Source organism: Heteronotia binoei, chromosome 18 (genome assembly GCF_032191835.1).
Source record: "Heteronotia binoei isolate CCM8104 ecotype False Entrance Well chromosome 18, APGP_CSIRO_Hbin_v1, whole genome shotgun sequence".
Taxonomy (NCBI): Eukaryota; Metazoa; Chordata; class Lepidosauria; order Squamata; family Gekkonidae; genus Heteronotia; species Heteronotia binoei.
Window position 1 is genome coordinate 12517631 of NC_083240.1, and position 19786 is coordinate 12537416.

The 19786-nt window shown below is 49.7% G+C and overlaps 1 protein-coding gene across 1 annotated transcript in view; it reads left to right on the plus strand.

The window, feature by feature from the left end:
* Positions 1-5350: 5350 nt before the first annotated feature.
* Positions 5351-19786, plus strand: part of SKI (SKI proto-oncogene) — a 193777-nt gene continuing 179341 nt past the window's right edge. The window contains exon 1 of the mRNA XM_060259676.1: positions 5351-6334. Coding sequence (XP_060115659.1) covers positions 5384-6334 — 951 coding nt within the window. The 5' untranslated portion in view covers positions 5351-5383. The remainder of the gene's footprint in view (positions 6335-19786) is intronic.

A 19786-nucleotide genomic window follows, 5' to 3' on the forward strand; every position in this document is an offset into this window, starting at 1 on the left:
TGCCATATCCAGTTAAAGAATCCCAGAGAGCAGGTACTGGGAAAAGACATTTCCCTGCCTGAGAACCTGAAGTCAGATCCAGGTGGGCAGCCCTGTTGGTTTGAACTCTAATTTCCATTTCAATGTCTCTGAAGACATGTGTGTGTGCACAGAAAAGCTCATACCTGGAGAGGAGGCAGCTGAGAGGTGATACGATCACCATCTTCAAGTATTTGAAGGGTTGTCATATAGAGGATGGTGTGGAATTGTTTTCTGTGGCCCCAGAAGGTAGGACCAGAACCATTGGGTTGAAATTAAGTCAAAAGAGTTTCTGGCTCAACAGTAGGAAGAACTTCCTGACCGTTAGAGCGATTCCTCAGTGGAACAGGCTTCCTCAGGAGGTGGTGGGCTCTCCTTCCTTGGAGGTTTTTAAACAGAGGCTGGACAGCCATCTGATAGCAATGCGGATTCTGTGAATTTGCGGGGGGAGGTATTTGTGAGTTTCCTGCATTGTGCAGGGGGTTGGACTAGATGACCCTGGAGGTCCCTTCCAACTCTATGATTCTATGACCTTGAATAAACTTTTTTGATCTTAAAGATGCCACTGGGTCCAGATTTGTATTAGAGATCTGCTGTTAGACAATACCAAACGGGATGGATAGCTGCCACTAATAAAGTGGTCATGCCTTCCAAAAATGTTTTAAAATGGTTTCTCGATTGGTGGATTTGGGTTTCTCAGATAGGAAAGGGGAAGAAAAGGCCAGAAGCAGCAGGTTCATTCACAAGTTGCAGTGTGGGGGAGTAGAAGTTGCAAAGGCACAGTTTGAGATCCACACCAGCAGGGGGCCCTCTTTGCTATGAGTGTGGTCGAAGAAGTGCATCTCACACACAGCGAGAAATATCTTTTGCAGCTCATTAATACCTTTCAGGTTTTGAATTGTATTTTCTTAGCTCAGTCTCTGGTTCAGCAGCCTTAATGCTTTATCGCTATGCCACTTTGGAATATTTCACTCTCCTCCTCCTACAGCCCCCCTCCTTTCAAACCGTCATCCGCATAACGTTAAAACAGAAGGAATGATTTTTAAAAATTAGAGAGCATGGGACAAAAAGAAATAACTGCAACCACTGTAGCATGATATGTTTTTCTTCTCGGAAGTGGAAGGTCAATCCAATATGCAGTATGTATCACCTCATCCTCCACTAAAGCCAAACTACCTTTCTGGTTTTGAAAAGGTAAAGGTCATCCCCTGTGCAAGCACCAGTCGTTTCCGACTCTGGGGTGATGTTGCGTCACAATGTTTTCATTACAAACATTTTATAGGGTGGTTTGCCATTGCCTTCCCTAGTCATCTACACTCCCCACCCCCCAAACAAGCTGAGCACTCATTTCCCAGACCTCAGGAGGATGGAAGGCTAACCTTGAGCCGGCTACCTGAACCCAGCTTCCGCCGGGATTGAACTCAGGTTGTGAGCAGAGCGCTTGGACTTTGTGCATACTTTGAACTATGCTTGCATCCTTTATGGGCATGGGGGAAAATAACCTGGTGTCCTCTGCTTAGTGTGGCATGTGAATCCGTCCTTCCTACAATGAAACTTCCTCCAACATAAGTGGCTCTCCATTAGAGGAAGTATCCTTAGGCTAGAGGAAGATTTCCAGCTTGGGTGAGTGCAGTGGCAGGATTCGCCCCACTAGGTTTGCATTCCAAATGTTTACATTTATGCACACCCGCTTGTATTAATTTTTTGAAATGTTGCTACCACAGGGCGGCCCATTTGACCAGAGTTATTGTTTACGTATTTGCATTGTAAATAAGCATTGTGCCACTCAAGACACTTTGACAGCCTGTGCCATGTGCGCTGACGCGGTCTGTGATGTGTTGTGGTGCATTATTGTTGTGCAGGTTATGTGTATTTTGTGTGCAGCCGCATTCCTCTCTTTTCATTTGTGTGTCCATATGGATATACTATGCGTCTGTGTTGTTTGTCTACATGTTTAGTGTCTGTGGATGGCTGAATATGTTGTGTGTTATGCCAGCCATATCTTATATGTGCACATATGTGATACGGTGCCATCAGAATTGCCTGAGTGTTGTTTTGATAGGAACATAAGAGGCCTGCTGGTCCATCTTATCCAGCATCCTGTCTCACACAGTGGTCAACAAGTTCCTCTGGACCAGGGGTGTCAAACATGTGGCCTGGGGGCCAAATTAGTGTCAAACATGTGGGTGTGTCAAACATGTGGCCTGGGGGCCAAATTAGGCCCCCAGAGGGCTCCTATCAGGCTCCCGACCAACTGGCTGTCATCTGCATCCTTCTCCCTCTCTGCTTCCTTCTGCATAACAGCCTGCTTTGCCTGGCTTGCTCAATCGCACAGAAGCTACAGCCTCTATTTTCTCCATTTGCTGAGGCTCCTCCCTTGGGGAGGAATGGTGGGAGGGATAGCTTGCTTTGCCAGGCTCTCTCAATCACACAGCAGAGCTGCGCCTCTCTTCCTTCAATTGGCTGATGCTGCTCCCACACTTGGTCCCCTGGGGAAGGAAGGAAAGAGCCAGAGCTTCCTTTGCCCAATTCCCTGGATCCCATGGGAGAGGTACAAAGACCCACAAGTGCTAATGTTTTAATCATGTTTAACTTTAAGAGTTTTTAAAAGTCTTTTGTTTGTGTCCTTTATAAAGTTTATATCTCTGCTACCTGAGATTACATTTTATGACACACACGGCCGGGCCTGACAAGGTGTCATTTATGTCAGATCTGGCCCTTGTAACAAATGAACTTGACACCCTTGCTCTGGATGGCCAACAATAGGACACAGAGGCTGAGGCCTTCATAAGAACATCAGAAGAGTCCTGCTGCATCAGACCAGAGGTCCATCTTGTCCAGCCTCATCTCACACAGTGGCCAACCAGTTCCTCTGGATGGACAACAGGGCAGAGAGGCTGAGGCCTTCATAAGAACATCAGAAGAGTCCTGCTGCATCAGACCAGAGGTCCATCTTGTCCAGCCTCATCTCACACAGTGGCCAACCAGTTCCTCTGGATGGACAACAGGGCAGAGAGGCTGAGGCCTTCTTAAGAACATCAGAAGAGCCCTGCTGGGTCAGGCCAGTGGTCCATCTAGTCCAGAATCCTGTCTCACACAGTGGCCAACCAGCTCCTCTGGATGGCTAACAACAGGGCACAGAGGCCGAGGCCTTGATAATGTTATTTTCTTATTTAATTCATTTATGCCTGCCTTTCTCCCCAATGGTGACCAAAAGTGGTTTATATTTTTCTCCTGTCCTCCATTTCATCTTCACAACAACCTTGTGAGGTAGGTGAGGCTGGGAGTGTGTGACTTGCCCGTAAGCCGCCATGGCAGAGTTAGAATTCGAACCTGCATTTCCTGGATCCTAGTCCAACAACGTTTAAAGCTATGGAAGGAGTTGGAAAGGTTGCCAGTGGAGTTGAAATAGGGCTTCTGTCTATGTCTGAACACATGGAGATGTTAATAATTTCAGAATTAAATTATTATTCCAATAGCACCTTCTGATTGTCATTTGCACATGTGTAAGTAATTTATAATTAACATCATCTCTGTATTCGGATACTTATCTGTGGAGGTTTGCAAACAGTACATTCCAGAAAAATCCAAAATGCACCATTGGGGTGCACACAAAAGTTTATACCTTGAATACCATGAACACCTGAGCCTGCTTCGGCAGGGAGTGCGGGATATAAATGCAATAGAATAAATTAAAGGTGCGCCTGAACTCTAACTTTCTCCTGCTCTAGAAGACTGTCAGATTGAAAGAACGGCACATTTAATAACTTTTTTTTTTGCTATGATGCTCACACCCCAAGAGCAACACGCATGCTTGTGCAGCTTAGGGTTGCCAACCCCAGGTCACGAAATACCCGGCCATTTCGTGGGTGGCGTTTGAGAAGGGAAGCGTACGTTCACGACTCCAAAGCAGCCCTTTGGAGAACTAATCTTTGCCCCCACCGGAGATCGGCTCTAATTCCGGGACCTCCCCAGGCCGAGGCCGACAAACCCTAATTGCGCGCGTGTGCCCACCTGCAGCCGAAGAGACGCACCTTTGCATTGCAAAGCAACAACAACAAGAAATCCTTTTAAAAATCCCCGCCAGTGGGGAGAGAGCGCGCGCAGGGCCACCTCGTCTCGCCCTCCCGCCCGCGCGCCTTTCCCCTCTGCCTCGCAGGCCTGTGAACCCAGCACTTTAAGCGCCGCCCGGGCCTGCCTCCCCTTTCCTGCGCGCGGCTCCCTCGCTTGCCTTTTGCAGCAGGGCTGCTCGGAGGAGCGGGGGGAGGCGGCGCCCGTTCCTGGAAGAGCCGAGCCTGGGGAGTTGGTCACATTCTTGGCTGGGCTTCAAGAGCTGAGGCAGACGCACCAACAAACAGAGCGAGAGCGAGAGAGAGAGGAAGGGGGAGAGCGAGAGGAGGAGGAGCAGCAGCGGCGGCGGCGCTCGCCCAGCCAGCCAGCCAGCCAGCCAGCATTAGCTCAGCCCCGAACCACCCTCAGTCTGGGCTGGAGAGCGGCGCGGGGAGGATGCGAGTTCGGCGCGCCTGCAGCCCCGGCAGCTGAAAGCGGCGTAAGGCAGCCCAGAAGCGCCGCGCGAAGAAGCAGCAGCAGCCCCGCTTGCAACGCCGGAGAGCCCTCCGCTTGGCCCGCGCACTCCCGGGCTTCTCTCTTTGCCTCCCTCGCCCCACGAGCCGAGCGCCCTTGCGAGCTTCCTCGCCCGCCTTCCTTCCCTCCCTCCCTCCCTCTCGGGGTGGACATGGACAGACAGGAGGCGGCTCCCCAGACGCCCGCCTCGCCCGGGACGGCTCGCACCCGCCGGGGACGCCGCAGCTGCTGACTCGGCCGCTTCCTTCTCGGCGCGGCGCTCCCAGATCGCGGAGGGGTGGCTTTTGGGGGGCTTTTTTTGGACAGGGGGGTTGCGTGGGGGCGGCGGGCGTGGGGGTCTCGGCAGGGGGTGGGAGGGCAGGCTCGGCTTGCGGAGAAAGCCAGCGGGGGCGGGTGGGTTTCGTTTGGTTTCCTTTTCCTTTCGGGGCGCCGCTGCCGCTGCCCAAACAAACTTTGATGAAGGTTCTTTCTGGATCGCGGCTGGGCTCCCGGGCGGACCGGCGGCGCCCTTCGGCTGGGAACAGCCGCAAGGAGACTTAAACAAGAAGAGCTTGTTGTTGTTCCGATTGGGGGGTTTTTGGATGGGGGGAGTTGCTTTCTTCCGCTTTTAGTGGGACGGCTGCAATTTTCTTTTTTGCGCAAAAGGCACCGCCGTTTGGAAGGCTTTGCGCGGAGCCTGATTACGCGGGACTTTTTTTTGGAAGGGGGGCCCCTGCGAGAGCCCCGAGCCAGCCCTAAACCGCCCGGCCCCGATCCCCGGGCGAGGAGAGCTGCCCCGACGATGGAGACGGTCAGCCGCAGCAGCTTCCAGCCCCATCCCGGCTTGCAGAAGACGCTGGAGCAGTTCCACCTGAGCTCCATGAGTTCGCTGGGCGGCCCGGCCGCCTTCTCGGCCCGCTGGGCGCAGGAGATGTACAACAAGCGCGACCCCGCCGGCGCCAAGGAGGCAGCCGAGGCGGTGCTCCACCTGCCGCCCATCCAGCCTCCGCCGCCCGTCGTGCCGGGCCCCTTCTTCATGCCCTCCGACCGCTCGACCGAGCGCTGCGAGACGGTGCTGGAGGGCGAGACCATCTCGTGCTTCGTGGTGGGCGGCGAGAAGCGCCTCTGCCTGCCGCAGATCCTCAACTCGGTGCTGCGCGACTTCTCGCTGCAGCAGATCAACGCCGTGTGCGACGAGCTGCACATCTACTGCTCGCGCTGCACGGCCGACCAGCTGGAGATCCTCAAAGTCATGGGCATCCTGCCCTTCTCGGCGCCCTCCTGCGGCCTCATCACCAAGACCGACGCCGAGCGGCTCTGCAACGCCCTGCTCTACGGCGGCGCCTACCCGCCGCGCTGCAAGAAGGAGTTCGCCCTCGCCGCCGCCACCGCCTCCGCCGCCGCCGCGCTGGAGCTCGAGCTGACCGAGAAGAGCTTCAAGGTGTACCACGAGTGCTTCGGCAAGTGCAAAGGCCTGCTGGTGCCCGAGCTCTACAGCAGCCCCGCCGCCGCCTGCATCCAGTGCCTGGACTGCCGCCTCATGTACCCGCCGCACAAGTTCGTCATCCACTCGCACAAGTCCCTGGAGAACCGGACTTGCCACTGGGGCTTCGACTCGGCCAACTGGAGGGCCTACATCCTCCTCAGCCAGGATTACACGGGCAAGGAGGAGAAAGCCCGCCTGGGTCAGTGCCTCGACGAGGTCAAGGAGAAGTTCGACTACGGCCACCGCTACAAGCGGAAAGCGCCCAGGGTGAGTTTGGCAGCACGTGGGAGTGCGTGGACGCGTGTGTGTGGCTCGGCTGGACGTAGAGCAGGGGCTCACTGGGGGGAGTGGCGCGGAAGCTGTGAATTGCCGGCTTGGTGCAAAAGGGGGTTGGACTAGATGACCCTTGAGGGTCCCTTCCGCCTCTGTGTTTTCTGTGCCTGCCGGCTGATCGGGGCGGTGAGGGGGGAGGCTGAATTGCTGCTGTGCTTCTCTGCCCTATGATAGCTGAAGCGCTGATTTCCAGGAAGGGACGTGTTAGGAGCTTTGATCCTGTTAATGCACACCGCAAGCTGTTTTGGTTCCAGTGGCTTTGAGATCCAAGCAGATTTTCGGAGTATGAGCTCAGGAAAGATTAGGAGGCACGGAGGTTCCTTGTACCCCCGCCAGAAGGTGGGATAGAAGGGATCAGGGGTCACAGTTCCTATTTGTATCTGACTCTTGAAAACTCACGCTCTGAAAATCTTGCTCATTGCTCAGGTACTCCTTTACTGGAATCTAGCTCTACTGCTGCAGACCGACCTGGCTACCCCAGGGGCACATGATTTGACTTTTCCTTAAAAACTATGCATCTGAATGGTGAGGCCCAAAAACTAAAACTACAGCTTCAAGCCCTTTTGCTCCCTTCGGATGTCCTATGGGCCATATTGTTCTGGTGCTGAACAATTGTTCTGAAAACAACTGTGGGGAAAGATGGCAGGCTTTGGAGCTGCACAGAGTGCTTCTTCTGGCAGGATTCTTGTGTCAGTGTGTGGCTCGAAAGCTTGCAAAATTCCTCTCCTCCCCCTGGACAATGGACTGTACCACCCCAGAGACTCATGTTGTTGTAAGCTGGGCGCAGTGTGACCCCTAAGCATGTCGACCACCAAGCGTGGGGCTTAACAGAGGTGTTCAGGCAAAGCACCAGACAGAATGTGGCTCTTTTCCCCTCAATACAGGCTCTTTCTTTGGAAGGAAGTCCTTTAGTCTTTGCTGTTCAGGAATATCTTGACCGCTACAAGGTTCGGTCCCCAAATTTGCCTACGCCAGCCAAATTGGTTTAGTAAAATCTGTTATTGTAATAACTTGCTTTTTAAATAGAGGTCTGGTAGCAGACTGGTCATTTCACTTTCCTGCCTGTGAGCTTTAATTGCCTATTCTTGTTCTTGAATAGTTTTCCTCTTTATTTTATGCAAATATTTAAATACACAGCTGTAGTAGTGAGGGGAAGCGTTTGTGCCCTCTGATTTTTATTGTATTTTTTGGCTTGGTAAAGTTTGGTCATAGTACAAGGCATATTGAATTTAGGATAACAAGAAAATAACCTTCTCCCCCCCCCCCCCTTCCAGCAAGGGGAAAAGGAAATCCATGCAGATCTGAGCATGTTAATTTGTAGGACATTTTAGGCTCCTCTTGTGAGTTTATATCTCTGAAATTGCATAGATACAGGGAGGGGGGGAATAAAACCTCAAAAAGTTATAGGGACAGCCATATAAAAAGACACACACATATTCCAGACTTGTAATTCATTATATTTCCAAATACATCAGTGTCTAATATGTGTGCAGAGTAGCTTGTGCCTTTTTGGTGTTGGGTGCTATCTGGATTTAAAGCTTCCCAAACTTTTTGTGTATTGGGTTATGCATTCACTCTGGAAATCACTGAGTCCTGGACGAGTTGCAACAGCCTTTTCCAGAGTCCGCCTGGCTATTGTGGCGTCTGCCCAAGCAGACAGCTTGAAAAGTACATTGATACAAGTGAGCCTTTATCTTGCTGCGGCATTCCTTCCCAGAATCCCCAGGGCTGGCGGCTGGGTGCGAAGGGAGGGAAGTTTTGCTTTGGCACCACTCCTGGTCAAGCGGGGCAGGAATGCCGCGTACCTCTTGAGAAATGTGTCCCCGGTTGGACATGCCAGGATGTAGGACTTGGCTGGTGGGTGTAAAATTGACTGTGTGTGGGGAATTAATACCACTCTCCCCCCCATTCCTCCTCTTGGAAAACAAAAATCCTAGAGGAGGCAAACCAGAAAAATTGAAATTTAACTCCTTTGCACCAAATCCCTCGGTCCTGGGAAATTTGTAGGGCGTCCAAGTTAGAATCCTTGGGAAAGGTTAATGTCTCTCGTTAAATTGGCACACACCCATTTTGGAAGAAAGTGTGCTCACATACAGATGCATCCCGAGCATACCAGTACGTTCAACTTCCTTTTCCTTTTAGGAAAGGAGCAGAGACTGAATGTACCACCCAAAGAAACAAGCGAGCCTTTGCAAGACCAGTTAAATCAGCTCTCCTTCCTTCCACTCCTATCCAATTGTTTTTCCTCCATTTCAACTCAACCTCCTTCCCCCAATCCCTTCAGTGTCAGGGCCATTGTAGCTGCACTGGACTCTAAAGAGGCACATTATCTTGCATAGTTGGAGGGGGTTGCCTGCTTAATGACTTGTCTCTTTGGCTAATCATGCACTAAATGTGATGGTGTGGGGTTGCCTTTATACCTATGAATGGGGAGAGGAGGGGCTGTGAAAATGGAGGATGCAGTTGGGTGTCCTGGGCGGTTGGGTGGGGAGGGTATGTAGGAGAAGTTGTAATCTTTTCCCATCTTGGACAGCACAAATGAGAAATCTTTCAGTGTCCCAGTCCTTGAGAGTTCTGGTGGAATATTGTGTAGTGTCCAGTGATTGCTTGATAAAATCCAAGCATCTTCATTTAAGTCCTAGTTGACCCTAATAGTGCTATAAGCATTGCCTTTGGCTTCTTCCTGTGGATTGGCTCACCAATCTATTCCATTTCTGTAATTTATGGGGCCCTTTTGATTTTGCATTATACCTCCGACAGGACAGAGAAATCTAGGTTGGTGAAAGGGCACAGACTCAAGCTTTGAAATCGGCGTCAGTGGGTGAAGAGTTTTCATGGGTTCCTGCTGCCTTTCCGGCTGCGATTTAAGGAAAAGGCATCTGTCAGTCAATCCATCTCCCAAAGTTAAGAGGCCGTTCCCTGTCAGACTGAAACAGGCAGCTTTGATTTTTGTTTCCAGAGCCATTTTGAGGGAGCTGGGACAAGAAGGAGGTCAGGGGATGTGCACAATTGTTTGTGTTGGGAACGGAGCGGGGTAGACCCATGTCGGCTCAGTTTACCTTTGTTCCAGGGCAGAACTGGGCTAAGTTTCAAGGCTTTGACTTTTGGCAAGGCGAGCTTCTGTTGAACTCCCAAGAAGACCTTGTGAAAAGCTCGTGTACTTTAAATCCTGACTAAAATAGCTGTAAATGCTCTCCATTTTTTTTTTCGGTGTATGCGCGTGCGCCTGATATTTTCCGACCAGACATCGCCAGCGGGATATCATATGCTACCTTAGCAGATAATTATGCAGAGAGTGAAAACTGGCTCTAGGGTTCCTAGACAGTGGCTAGAGGCAAATAACACTGGGATAAATTTGAGGTCTCCTAGAGAGGAAATGCAAAAAAAATAAAGGAACAAAACAAAATCAATCATGCGTCTGGCTGCCTGCATTTTACTCTGCGGGTTAACTGCTGTCTCTGTCTCCTTTTGGTTTGCGTGTGTGTGTGTGTGTGTGTGTGTGTTTTGTTTTAACCGACAGTGATCTGTAACACTCATGCAACTGCTGAGTTTTAGTCCTTTTCCCTGCGTGGCGTGCACGATAGTGTCGCAGCCACACAAAGTGGATTGGTGGCGGTTGGATGTGGGCAGGGGGCCCTGTGGATTGTGCAATCAGTGGGAAAGAAGGACAGGGAGCTTTTTTGCAGTGGGGCACTCAGGGACCCATTGGCTGCCTGTTGGGTTGTGGTACTCCGCTGAAGTGAATGGCGGTGTCTTTTTTGGGAGCCAGCAAGAGAAGTTATATGAGGTTGATCTAAGCAAGCTGTATTTTTCCCCCCTCTAGTACCATTTTATTAGTTATTTATGTACATGATTTACATTTTTCTCCATTCTCACGGAGACTCTGGGCGGATGACACAGCACAGGGCTATGCATTCATAACGATGATAAGCCTAATAAGCAAAGTAGCAGGACTAGGAACTGCACAATTCTGAAATGGAGCTGCATAAGTGTTAAACGTCATATGAACATAACGTAACATGCTAAGCAATGCAGAACATGCTGTTGCATCCACATAAGCGGCTTCGGGACAGGTCCCCTTCAAGGAATTCACAGTCTAAAATTCAGCATGAGAGGAAGATGACCATGGGAGAGAGATGGGGGAGGGGCACGGGGCCAAAGAAGGGAAGAATATACATTGGTTACAGGGTTTGCATTGTGCTAGACACTCTGGATCTCATGTCTCCGAGGAGTGGATGGTGTTGCTTTCCTCTGATGGCCTCTTCCGCCAGGGGATGTCTCCTGCAGAGTGCCACCATTAGTGGCATGGATCTGTTGGGATCCAGTCCACTGTAATAGGGTCTGCCTGAATGATCCACACCAGTTGGCAGGGGTCATTGCAGCTGTCTCCAGGAACTGTCCCGTTGCTTTCCCGCCTTGCTTGGTGCTTCCAGGACTGAGTGTCCCGGAGGTAACTTGCTGGCAGCTGTTCAAAACAGAAGGCCCCTGGACTGCTTCAGCGGCACAGTTCACATGGTATACGGACGACAACACAACAGTATGCAGATTCACTCCAGTCTAAGGCCACAGGACTGCAGTGTTTCTGGTCAAATGGCCCTTTGGAGAACCAGTGTGCTGTAGTGGTTAGAGTGCCAGACGAGGATCCAGGAGACTCAGGTTCGAATCCCCACTCTGCACGGAAGTTTGCTGGGTGACCTTGGGCAAGTCACACGCTCTCAGCTGTACCTACGTCACAGGGTTGTAAGGAGGATAAAGTGGAGGTGATGGAAAAGATGTTAAGCTGCTTTGAGTCCCCCCAAGGCTTTTTTTGTAGCAGGATCTCCTTTGCATATTAGGCCACGCACCCTTGATGTAGCCAATCCTCCTAGAGCTTATAGTAGGCCCTGTAATAACAGCCCTGTAAGCTCTTGGAGGAGTGGCTACAAAAGAGGGGTGTGGCCTAATATGCAGAGGAGTTCCTGCTATAAAAAAAGCCCTGAAGTAATTCTTCTGCAATTGGGGGTGGGGGGTGAGTTCTAGGCTCCTTTTGGGTCTTCTCAGTTGTGGTTCTTCTAGGATTTCTGTTTATTTGCTTTCTTTGGTGTACCTGCATCTTTTGGACTTTGATAGATCCAGCTGGGTAGCAATGTGACAAAGCGTGCATGTATACAAAAGCTCATATCCTGAATAAAACTTTGTTGGTCTTAAAGGCGGTATTGAATTCTAACTTTGTCTTTTGGACTTTGTCAGTTTTTGCCTCAAATTATGTTTTTATTCCGCTTCTCTCTTCATTGCCCCCCCTTCCTCCCCCCACTATACCTTCAGCTTTTCTCACCTTCCTTTAACACGTCCCCTTTTCCCAAAGCCCAGGCACCAAAATAACAAAGCCTAGAATTTGACAGGTTCCTGTTTAATTGCGCATGTGAAAATAAAGCTTTTCCTTTCAGTTAATTCTTTCTCCCTCACAGTTTTGGGACCAGTCAGCTCCACAAACTCCTTGCTGATGACCGAGCGGTCCAGCTGGCTGAGGCTTGTGGGGCCTGGCGGGGGGAAGGCCTTTATCTGCCATTCCCCCTGTCCTCTTGTCTCTTCCAGCCCCTCATGTCCCCCCCTCCACCGTAGCTCACGCTGTTCCCATCACCGTCTGTCTGGTGTCTGCTTTCGGCCCAGCGTGTCGCCGTGGTGACGGAACTGCTGAGTGCTCCAAATGGGCTCCACAAACTGCTTGTTGGCTGGTAGGCCGGGGCCGCAGTGGAAGCCTGTTATTTTATATGGGTCACCGATGGGGACCAGCGTCCCTGATTAATTGGCTGTTCTCCTTGCCTGTCCTCTCCTCGCATTTCACACGATCTGCATTTTTTTTTTAAAGCAAAAGCTGCTGAAATCAGGGCTGCTTTGCTCGCATTATGTTCTTCCTCTATGAGTATCGGCCCTGACTTTCGTGGCCCGGGCTGGCTCGATCTCCTCACCTCTTGGAAGCGAAGCAAACTTGGCCCGAGTTGGTGTTTGGATGGGAGACCACCCAGGAAGTCCAAAGTGCGACGCAGAGGCGGGCAATGGCAGACCACCTCTGAACATCTCTTGCCTTGAAAATCAGCTGCGAATTGATGGCACTTTCCACGGCTTTTTTTCTGGGGGAATGCGGTGGAATGGAGTTCTGGAACCTGTTAGTGGAAACAATTTTTTAAAAGAAATGTTTACAAGTTCACGAGGGGCATCCGTGTGTTTCTCCTTCATTTCCCTCTTGAGAGTTCCATCACCTCGTTTTCCAGGGGGAAAAAGCCCTGGCACTTTCCACCAGCAGCAGCGTGGTGTAGTGGCTAAAAGTGTCAGACTAGCAACTGGGAGACCCTTGTTTGAATCCCCGCTTGTGCCATGGAAGCTTTCTGGGTGACCTTGGGCCAGTCACACACTCTCAGCCTAGCCTACCTCAGAGGTTTGTTGTGAGGATAAAATGGAAGAGAGGAGAATGGTAAGAGCCACTTTTGCCCCCCCTCCCCGGTGAGGAGTGAGGCAGGGATGCGAATGAATTAAATAAATCATAATAAAATAAAACAAAACATTGATGAGTATGCTGTGTTATACAGACAGATGACACGTCTGTATGGGAAGCATTCTGTTGGTAGCGGCTTTTGAGCACACGCGTGCACTCTGTGCGGTCGCAGCCGTGATGTCTTTTTGCATATGACATTCTAGGTGTTTTTGTTGATAAGCAGGTGGAGAAGAAGTCACATTGGAAGCAATACTCCCTCTGAGCTGTGGAGTCTTGTGAGCAAAAATTCTACTTTGTGAGCTACTGGCATTAAAGCTGTGAGCTATTGCATAAATTAGTTTGCTCTGGGGCATTTTTCCTGAGCTAAGACAAAAATCTGTGAGCCAGAGGCTAAAAAACTGTGAGCTAGCTCACACTAACTCAGGTTAGAGGGAACACTGGTTGAAAGTGGTGCTTTTACTGAGGTTTGTGGGGGGGGGGGAGTGAGAGAAAAAGGAAGCTCCTGTCTGGCTCTCTGTCTCACACGCACCGAAATTCCCTGAGGCCTCAGTGTCTTGTGAGGCTGGCTGGAGGAGTGTTCCGGAGAGTCACGTGATGCAAATGAACCCAGCGGAGCTTCCCTTATTTTCTGTTTCATAATAATCATCATCCCTCCCAAGCCGGCAAAAGGTAGAGCAGCGAGATCAAAGAAGAGAGCCCTGTTCCCGCTGAGCTAATGCTGCCTTTGGAGTGAGCTCACCAGACTGTTGTGGCCTCTTTACATTTTGGAGTGGCTGCAAGAGAGCCGCCGGGAAATTCCAGGGAATCGGCAGGGGAAAGGGACTCTCTGCCTCCTTCGGGAGCACACATCTAATCGCTCAGGGCTGCAAACCCTGGAATTGCAGCATACATTATGGAAGAGGTGTGGGCATGCAGCTGCATGTGGCGTGCGCCTTCTGGATTCCCTGAAAAATGGGCAAAAGGACAAGGTCGTCTCTCAGGTTTTTCTGTTTGTTTTTTTTGCCTTGTGTTCACGGTGTCTGAGGAAGGGTGTCACAAGCTGCTGAGCAAGTCACACAAAACCACATACAGTAGTTCTAAACACTGCATCTTTTCAGGTGACGCCCTTCTACCGGGGAAGCTCATGGGACCAATCACAGCCTCTCAGCCTCGCCTACCTCACAGAGCCGTTGTTGTGAGAAAGGGGAGGAATGGAGATCAATGTTCTGAAATGCTTCGGGTTCCAATTCTGGGGAGGAACGTGGGCTGTGAATTTTAAAAAGGTGAAATAAACGCATGCACCTTTTGGTGTATGTTGGTTGGGTGCATCGGGAGTCTTCCGGTGGAAACCGGCTGGCTGCAGGCAGATAGAGCATGCGTGTTCTAGTTCTGCGTTTCCGATCTTGTAAGAAATACGAACCTTGATCTGTGTAGCCCAGGCTAGCCCAATCTCATCAGATCTCCAGAGCTTAAGCAAGGTCAGCCCTGGTCAGTACTTGGATGGGAAAGCCCCAAGGAAGTCCAGGGCTGCTACGCAGAGGCAGGCAAGGCTTTTTTGTAGCAGGAACTCCTTTGCATATTAGGCCACACCCCCTGATGTAGCCGATCCTCCAAGAGCTTACAGGGCTCTTCTTAGAGGATCTACTGTAAGCTCTTGGAGGATTGGCTACATCAGGGGGTGTGGCCTAATATGCAAAGGAATTCCTGCTACAAAAAAAGCCCTGGAGGCAGGAGATAGCAGACCACCCTTGAATGTCTCTTGCCACACAGTGTCACCATCGGTTGGCTACAGCGTGACCTTTTTTGTTTCCAAGCGTGGTGTATTGTGTAGTTCAGTGGACTTTAGTTGCAGATTCCTTCTGGGCTCAAAACACACAACGGGCGATGTTAGGCCAGTCACTTCCTGTCAGCTGAATCAATCTCACAGAGTTGTCACAGGGATAAAACGGTGAGCAAGAGGGACCTTCTATCTAAGCCACTCAGAGCTCCTTGGAGAAAGAATGAGATAAAAAGAGAGCTGCCCTATCCAGTGTTCCCTCTAAGCTGAGTTAGTGTGAGATAGCTCACAGTTATTTAGCTTCTAGCTCACACATTTTGTCTTAGCTCAGGACAGCCCCAGAGCAAACTGATTTATGCAGTAGTCAGATCCACTCGCTCACAACTGTAATGCCAGTAGCTCATGAAGTAGAATTTTTGCTCACAAGACTCCGCAGTTTAGAGGGAGTATTGGTCCTACCATGTGTCCATTGTTGCCTCAATTCCCATTTTTCTGGGACTCTCCCCTTTTGCGCTTTCCATGCTCAGTTGCCTGTGGCTTGATTCAGTGCTCTTTCTTTGGCTCCATTTCCACTTCTGAAGCCCCAGGAAGCATTAGAGTCTTGGAGAAGCGAGCGTCAATTACTGTTCCAATCCAGAATCGGTTCTAGAGTCTCCTTTACCAATCGATGGAGCTAATTTATTTTGGCTGAGCAGCCTGCCGAATGGAAATCAATTTGGCCTTTCAGTTAGCAAAAGCGCTCTTGCATACATAAGGTTGCCCATAATAATTGGGCTTCGCTGTATGGAGATCGCCTTGAACCTATGCAGACTTCACCGCAGTTGCTTTAGCCCCACTTTTTAAAGTATTTCAATAAACTCTTTTCAGGCATTAGGAGTAAAAATTGCCTTTGGTGTGCAGAGAAATCTCTGCATTCTGTTCTGTTGCCCTGGGCAGCGGCCCACACAAAGATCTTCAGTTTGCAGGAAGACGGGCAGTTACAGAGAGGAAAAACCCACCAGTGACAACCTCTGGGTTGCTTTGGAGGAACATGCTGTCCTTTCTGTCACCTTCAGTGTTTCACGGAAAATACTGAACAAGGGAGGGTGGGGTAGTAATCCTGATTTTATCTATCTGTCTTATGCATAATTGCAGGCTACTTCAGCTGAGAAGCAGGGTAGGCATCCCGGAGATAAAATAATACTTCACTTTGATTGCTGGATCAAAGGACAAACTGTGTGTAAAATTCTGAATGAACTGGATGTAGAGTTCTCACTGAAACTGCTGAGCTTCGGGCTGTATTAGCAGTTTTTCTCCAGGCCAGTTTGGCCAGGGATCCTGGAGAGTTTTTTTTTTTTTTTGGGGGGGGGGGTTGCCATCTTCTGGGTGTGAAACAGGTATCATTGGATGTGTGTGGGGAGTTTCCTGCATTGTGCAGGGGATTGGACTAGATGACCCCGGAGCCCCCTTCCAACTCTCTGATTCCAAGTGGGAAGGCTGTATGGTCCACCCATGCTTTCTGGGCTTTTTCCTGTGACCGGAACATCCCCAGTGATACTGGGGCACGCTTCCCTTCTTTCTTCCCACCAGTAGCTATGTCGGGATGCCACACCTCCAACGCTTGGTCACCCAGACTTGTGGCAGCTGAGTTTTCCGCAGGAATGCTTATATGTTGGCTCGACAGCTTTCGCAAGGCCTCCCTGTGTGGTTCAGGAGCTGAGGGCAGGGTGTGTCGGTCAGGAGGGATAGGCAGAGCTGCCACAGAATGAGGCCACATCGCCCGCGATTCCCATAAAACCGTGATTACCAAGAACTTGGCAAGGATTCCCTCAGCGCTAGAGAAACCAGTTAGTGGACAGATGCCCTTTCCTCCATTCTCAGCGTTGGGTTGGGATGAGACAACGTGGATAGATAGGAATCTCCGCTTTGGTCCTCCTTGCCAAGAGAGACGCCCATCTGATCGTGCCAGGAGTCTCAGAGACATTCCGCAGCAGTAGCTATGGCTTAGGTTTCCTTTTTTTGAAAGGGGAGGGTCTGTATCACTCCCCCCTCCACTGCCCTTGAGATCTGTCGAGAAAGATTTTGTTACCTTTTTCATGACATGCCTTCGAGGCAGATCGATAAGAAGCAGGCATTAGAAATCAATAAGCAATAATAACGGGGATAGCTGCCCACTGAAGAAAACAATACTCGGAGATCGCATAAATCCTTGATTTAGGAGGCATCACATGGACAGGAGGATTGGGGGGGGGAGACACACCTACCTTCCCCCCCTTTACCTGTTTTGTTTTCCAACCTCCGCTAGAGCCCAGCGGGTGTGTTGCGTTAGAAGAATAAGGTCACGGAGTCGGATTGCTTCTGGTTTCCCAACTCCCTTTTCGCCAGCCAGTTTGTGTAATGTCTGTCTGAAACAGTTGAGTAAGGGCATTGAAATAGCAGACAGGATATCAAGTGTTAGGAAGTCTGGGTGAAGTATAACAGAGGCTCCTCTATGCTTACGGTTTAGGAGAGCGAGTAACCCTTTGTGAGCTCAGCAACAGGTTAGGGCTCATGGCAGTTTCACAAAGCCTGTCTTTAACCCAAGAAGTGGGTATTGTCTCTCAGTCTTGTTAATTTTGCCGTGTGGTTTATGAACGCTGAGACAACCTCCTGATTATGATTTCTGGACTCTTCCCCCCCCCCCCTTTTTCCCCCTTTTTCCCTTTGTGGTGTGATTTGGTACACAGACAGGAGCTGTCTCTCACTTTCAAAGAGCTTGGATGAATTTAAGGCAGTTTTTCCCCCATCATTCAATTGTGCAAAGCTTTGAGTTGAAGTATATATTTTTAAAAGCAGACTTTCATTGTGTCTCTGTGTGTGTGTTTGCCTTGCAAGCGATGGGTTATTTACATCTATAATTGGGCAACATCTGTGCAGGAAATGGGAGGGGGGAATGCTATAAAAATAGGTTTTTTTCCTCCTTTGCTTTCATTTCTTGTCTTCAGACACATTTCACCCTGTTTCACATTATCCCCCTCTCCTGGGTATGGGCATGTCATGAAGTTCGGTAACCCTTATTCTTGGTCAACGAATACCAAAATTCAGACCAAACAGACAGAAGTGTTCTTTATTGAGTGTATTCTAGGATTGTCTGTGCAGTTTTTCAAAATACGGAACTCGTAGCTCCTGTTTTGTGTGTGCACAGTTCACCGAAGAGGCAGGATATAAATTTTCTAAATAAGTACATTTAGTTTAATACTTTTTATTCAATTAATATGATTGATCTTGAAGTACGGTTCCAGGCAACTGCAACAGTCTGTGATAAAAACATCAGCTGTGGAGAGGCTTGACAAAATTTTGCTTTATTATTATTATTATTATATTTTTTTAAAAAAAACCTAACACCACCAGAAACAGGAAAGGAGATCTGTTTTGTTTTCCGTCCTGTGTTTTGCCGGCTCTTGAAATCGTGGGCCAGGATCCAGGGAAATGGAGCAACTGGTTATGCTTACCTAAGGGAACGTGTTTGAACGGCAGACCTTCCACCCATCGCACTAACGTGGTAATCTGCTTTTGCAACTCCAGGAGTGAGAGTTACAAAAGCGCCTTGCAACATATCTCAGAGTCTCGGGCATCCACTGAGTGCACCTCTGGATCCAGGGCCAGCTCTAGACTATCTGGCATCCTGGGCACGGCTAACTTCTGGTGCCTCCCTGCACTGGTAACATCACCGAGTCACATGGGGGGCACCCAATTCGGTGCCCCCAGAAGGCTGGTGCCCTAGGCTGTCTGGATCACAGCCCTTTCCTTCATTTCAATCGCCATTTCCTTGCAGAAGATGCCAAGAGGCTTTTTCTTGTAATGAAAAGGTTCTTGGAGGTGTTCCAATGATGCTTTTTCAAAAATGACTTTTCACCATTAAGCGGCGGGTATGAAATGCCTTAGCTGGGTCAGGCCAAAAGGCTCATCGTGCCTGGTTCCGGCAAGGGGGAGGGAGGAAGGTGGTCTAGCCAGATGCCTCTGGGAAGTTTGCAAGAAGGAGCAGAAAGGGATTGCCTCCCCTTGTGATTTGGATCCTGTCGAGTAAAATAGCTTCAAATGAGTTATTTGTAAGCAGGCTGCTCCTGTGAAGGTTTGAGAGCCAGCCGCCCCCTCAGTGGGGAGGGGCTGTGGTTCAGCAGTTTGCCCGATACAGAGTCGGACGCTTGGTCCAGCAAGGTCAGCATTGTCTACTCAGACTGGCAGCTGCTCGCCAGGGTCTCTGGCAGAGGTCGTCCGTATTATCTACTGCTTGGAGGCACCGGGGACTGAACCTGGAACCTTCTGTGTGCCGAGCAGATGCTCTGCCACTGAGCCACAGCCCCTCAGCAGATAATAGCTCTTTTGCGTACAGAAAAAGGGCAGATATTCTTAGGTAAGAGAAAGAAGCTCATGCATCCGAGATGCCTGTTGGGGTACTTAAAGATATTTCCTCTCTGCCTCTCGTTCAAATCTGGATTATTCAGCTTTGCATATTTAAACAAGGAAAATAAACTTTACAGCGTTCTCTGCAGCTTGTTTATGACCTTGAATGAAAAAGGGATAAACCTTTAATTAATAGGCCTAACTAGTAGGAAATAAAGCATTTAACTTTTCGGAATATGGTAGTTGGTTTTGAGGGTTTTTCCCCTCCCTCCTCCTTCATATGTTCCTGTGCTATGGCCTTGATAGGATCTCTAGAATTTTATTCCCTTGTTGGTAAATTTATTTTCAATTTGAAGATCGTTTTGAAGGCAGTTCTCCATTTGATTTTGTCTTCACCAGCGGCGTTCTGAGTAGGCCTTTCCTCCAAGAAAGTCCATTGCTAGGTAACTGAACCACAATAGTACGAAATTTGATCTTTCACAGCTCTGGTAGTGCAATCCAGAGACAGCCGTTGAATTTTGTGTGAATGCATATGGGCAGGGGTTTTTTTTGTAGCAGGAACTTCTTTGCATATTAGGCCACACACCCCTGACATAGCCAATCCTCCAAGAGCTTACAATAGGCCCTGTAAGAAGAACCCTGTAAGCTCCAGGAGGATTGGCTACATCAGGGTGTGTGTGGCCCAATATGCAAAGGAGTTCCTGCTACAAAAATGCCCTGCATATGGTGTTTTGGGGGGAGGCAGGCAGCTGGTCTCGTTTGGGCAGGTCATTTCATGGCTACCTATCATATTTCT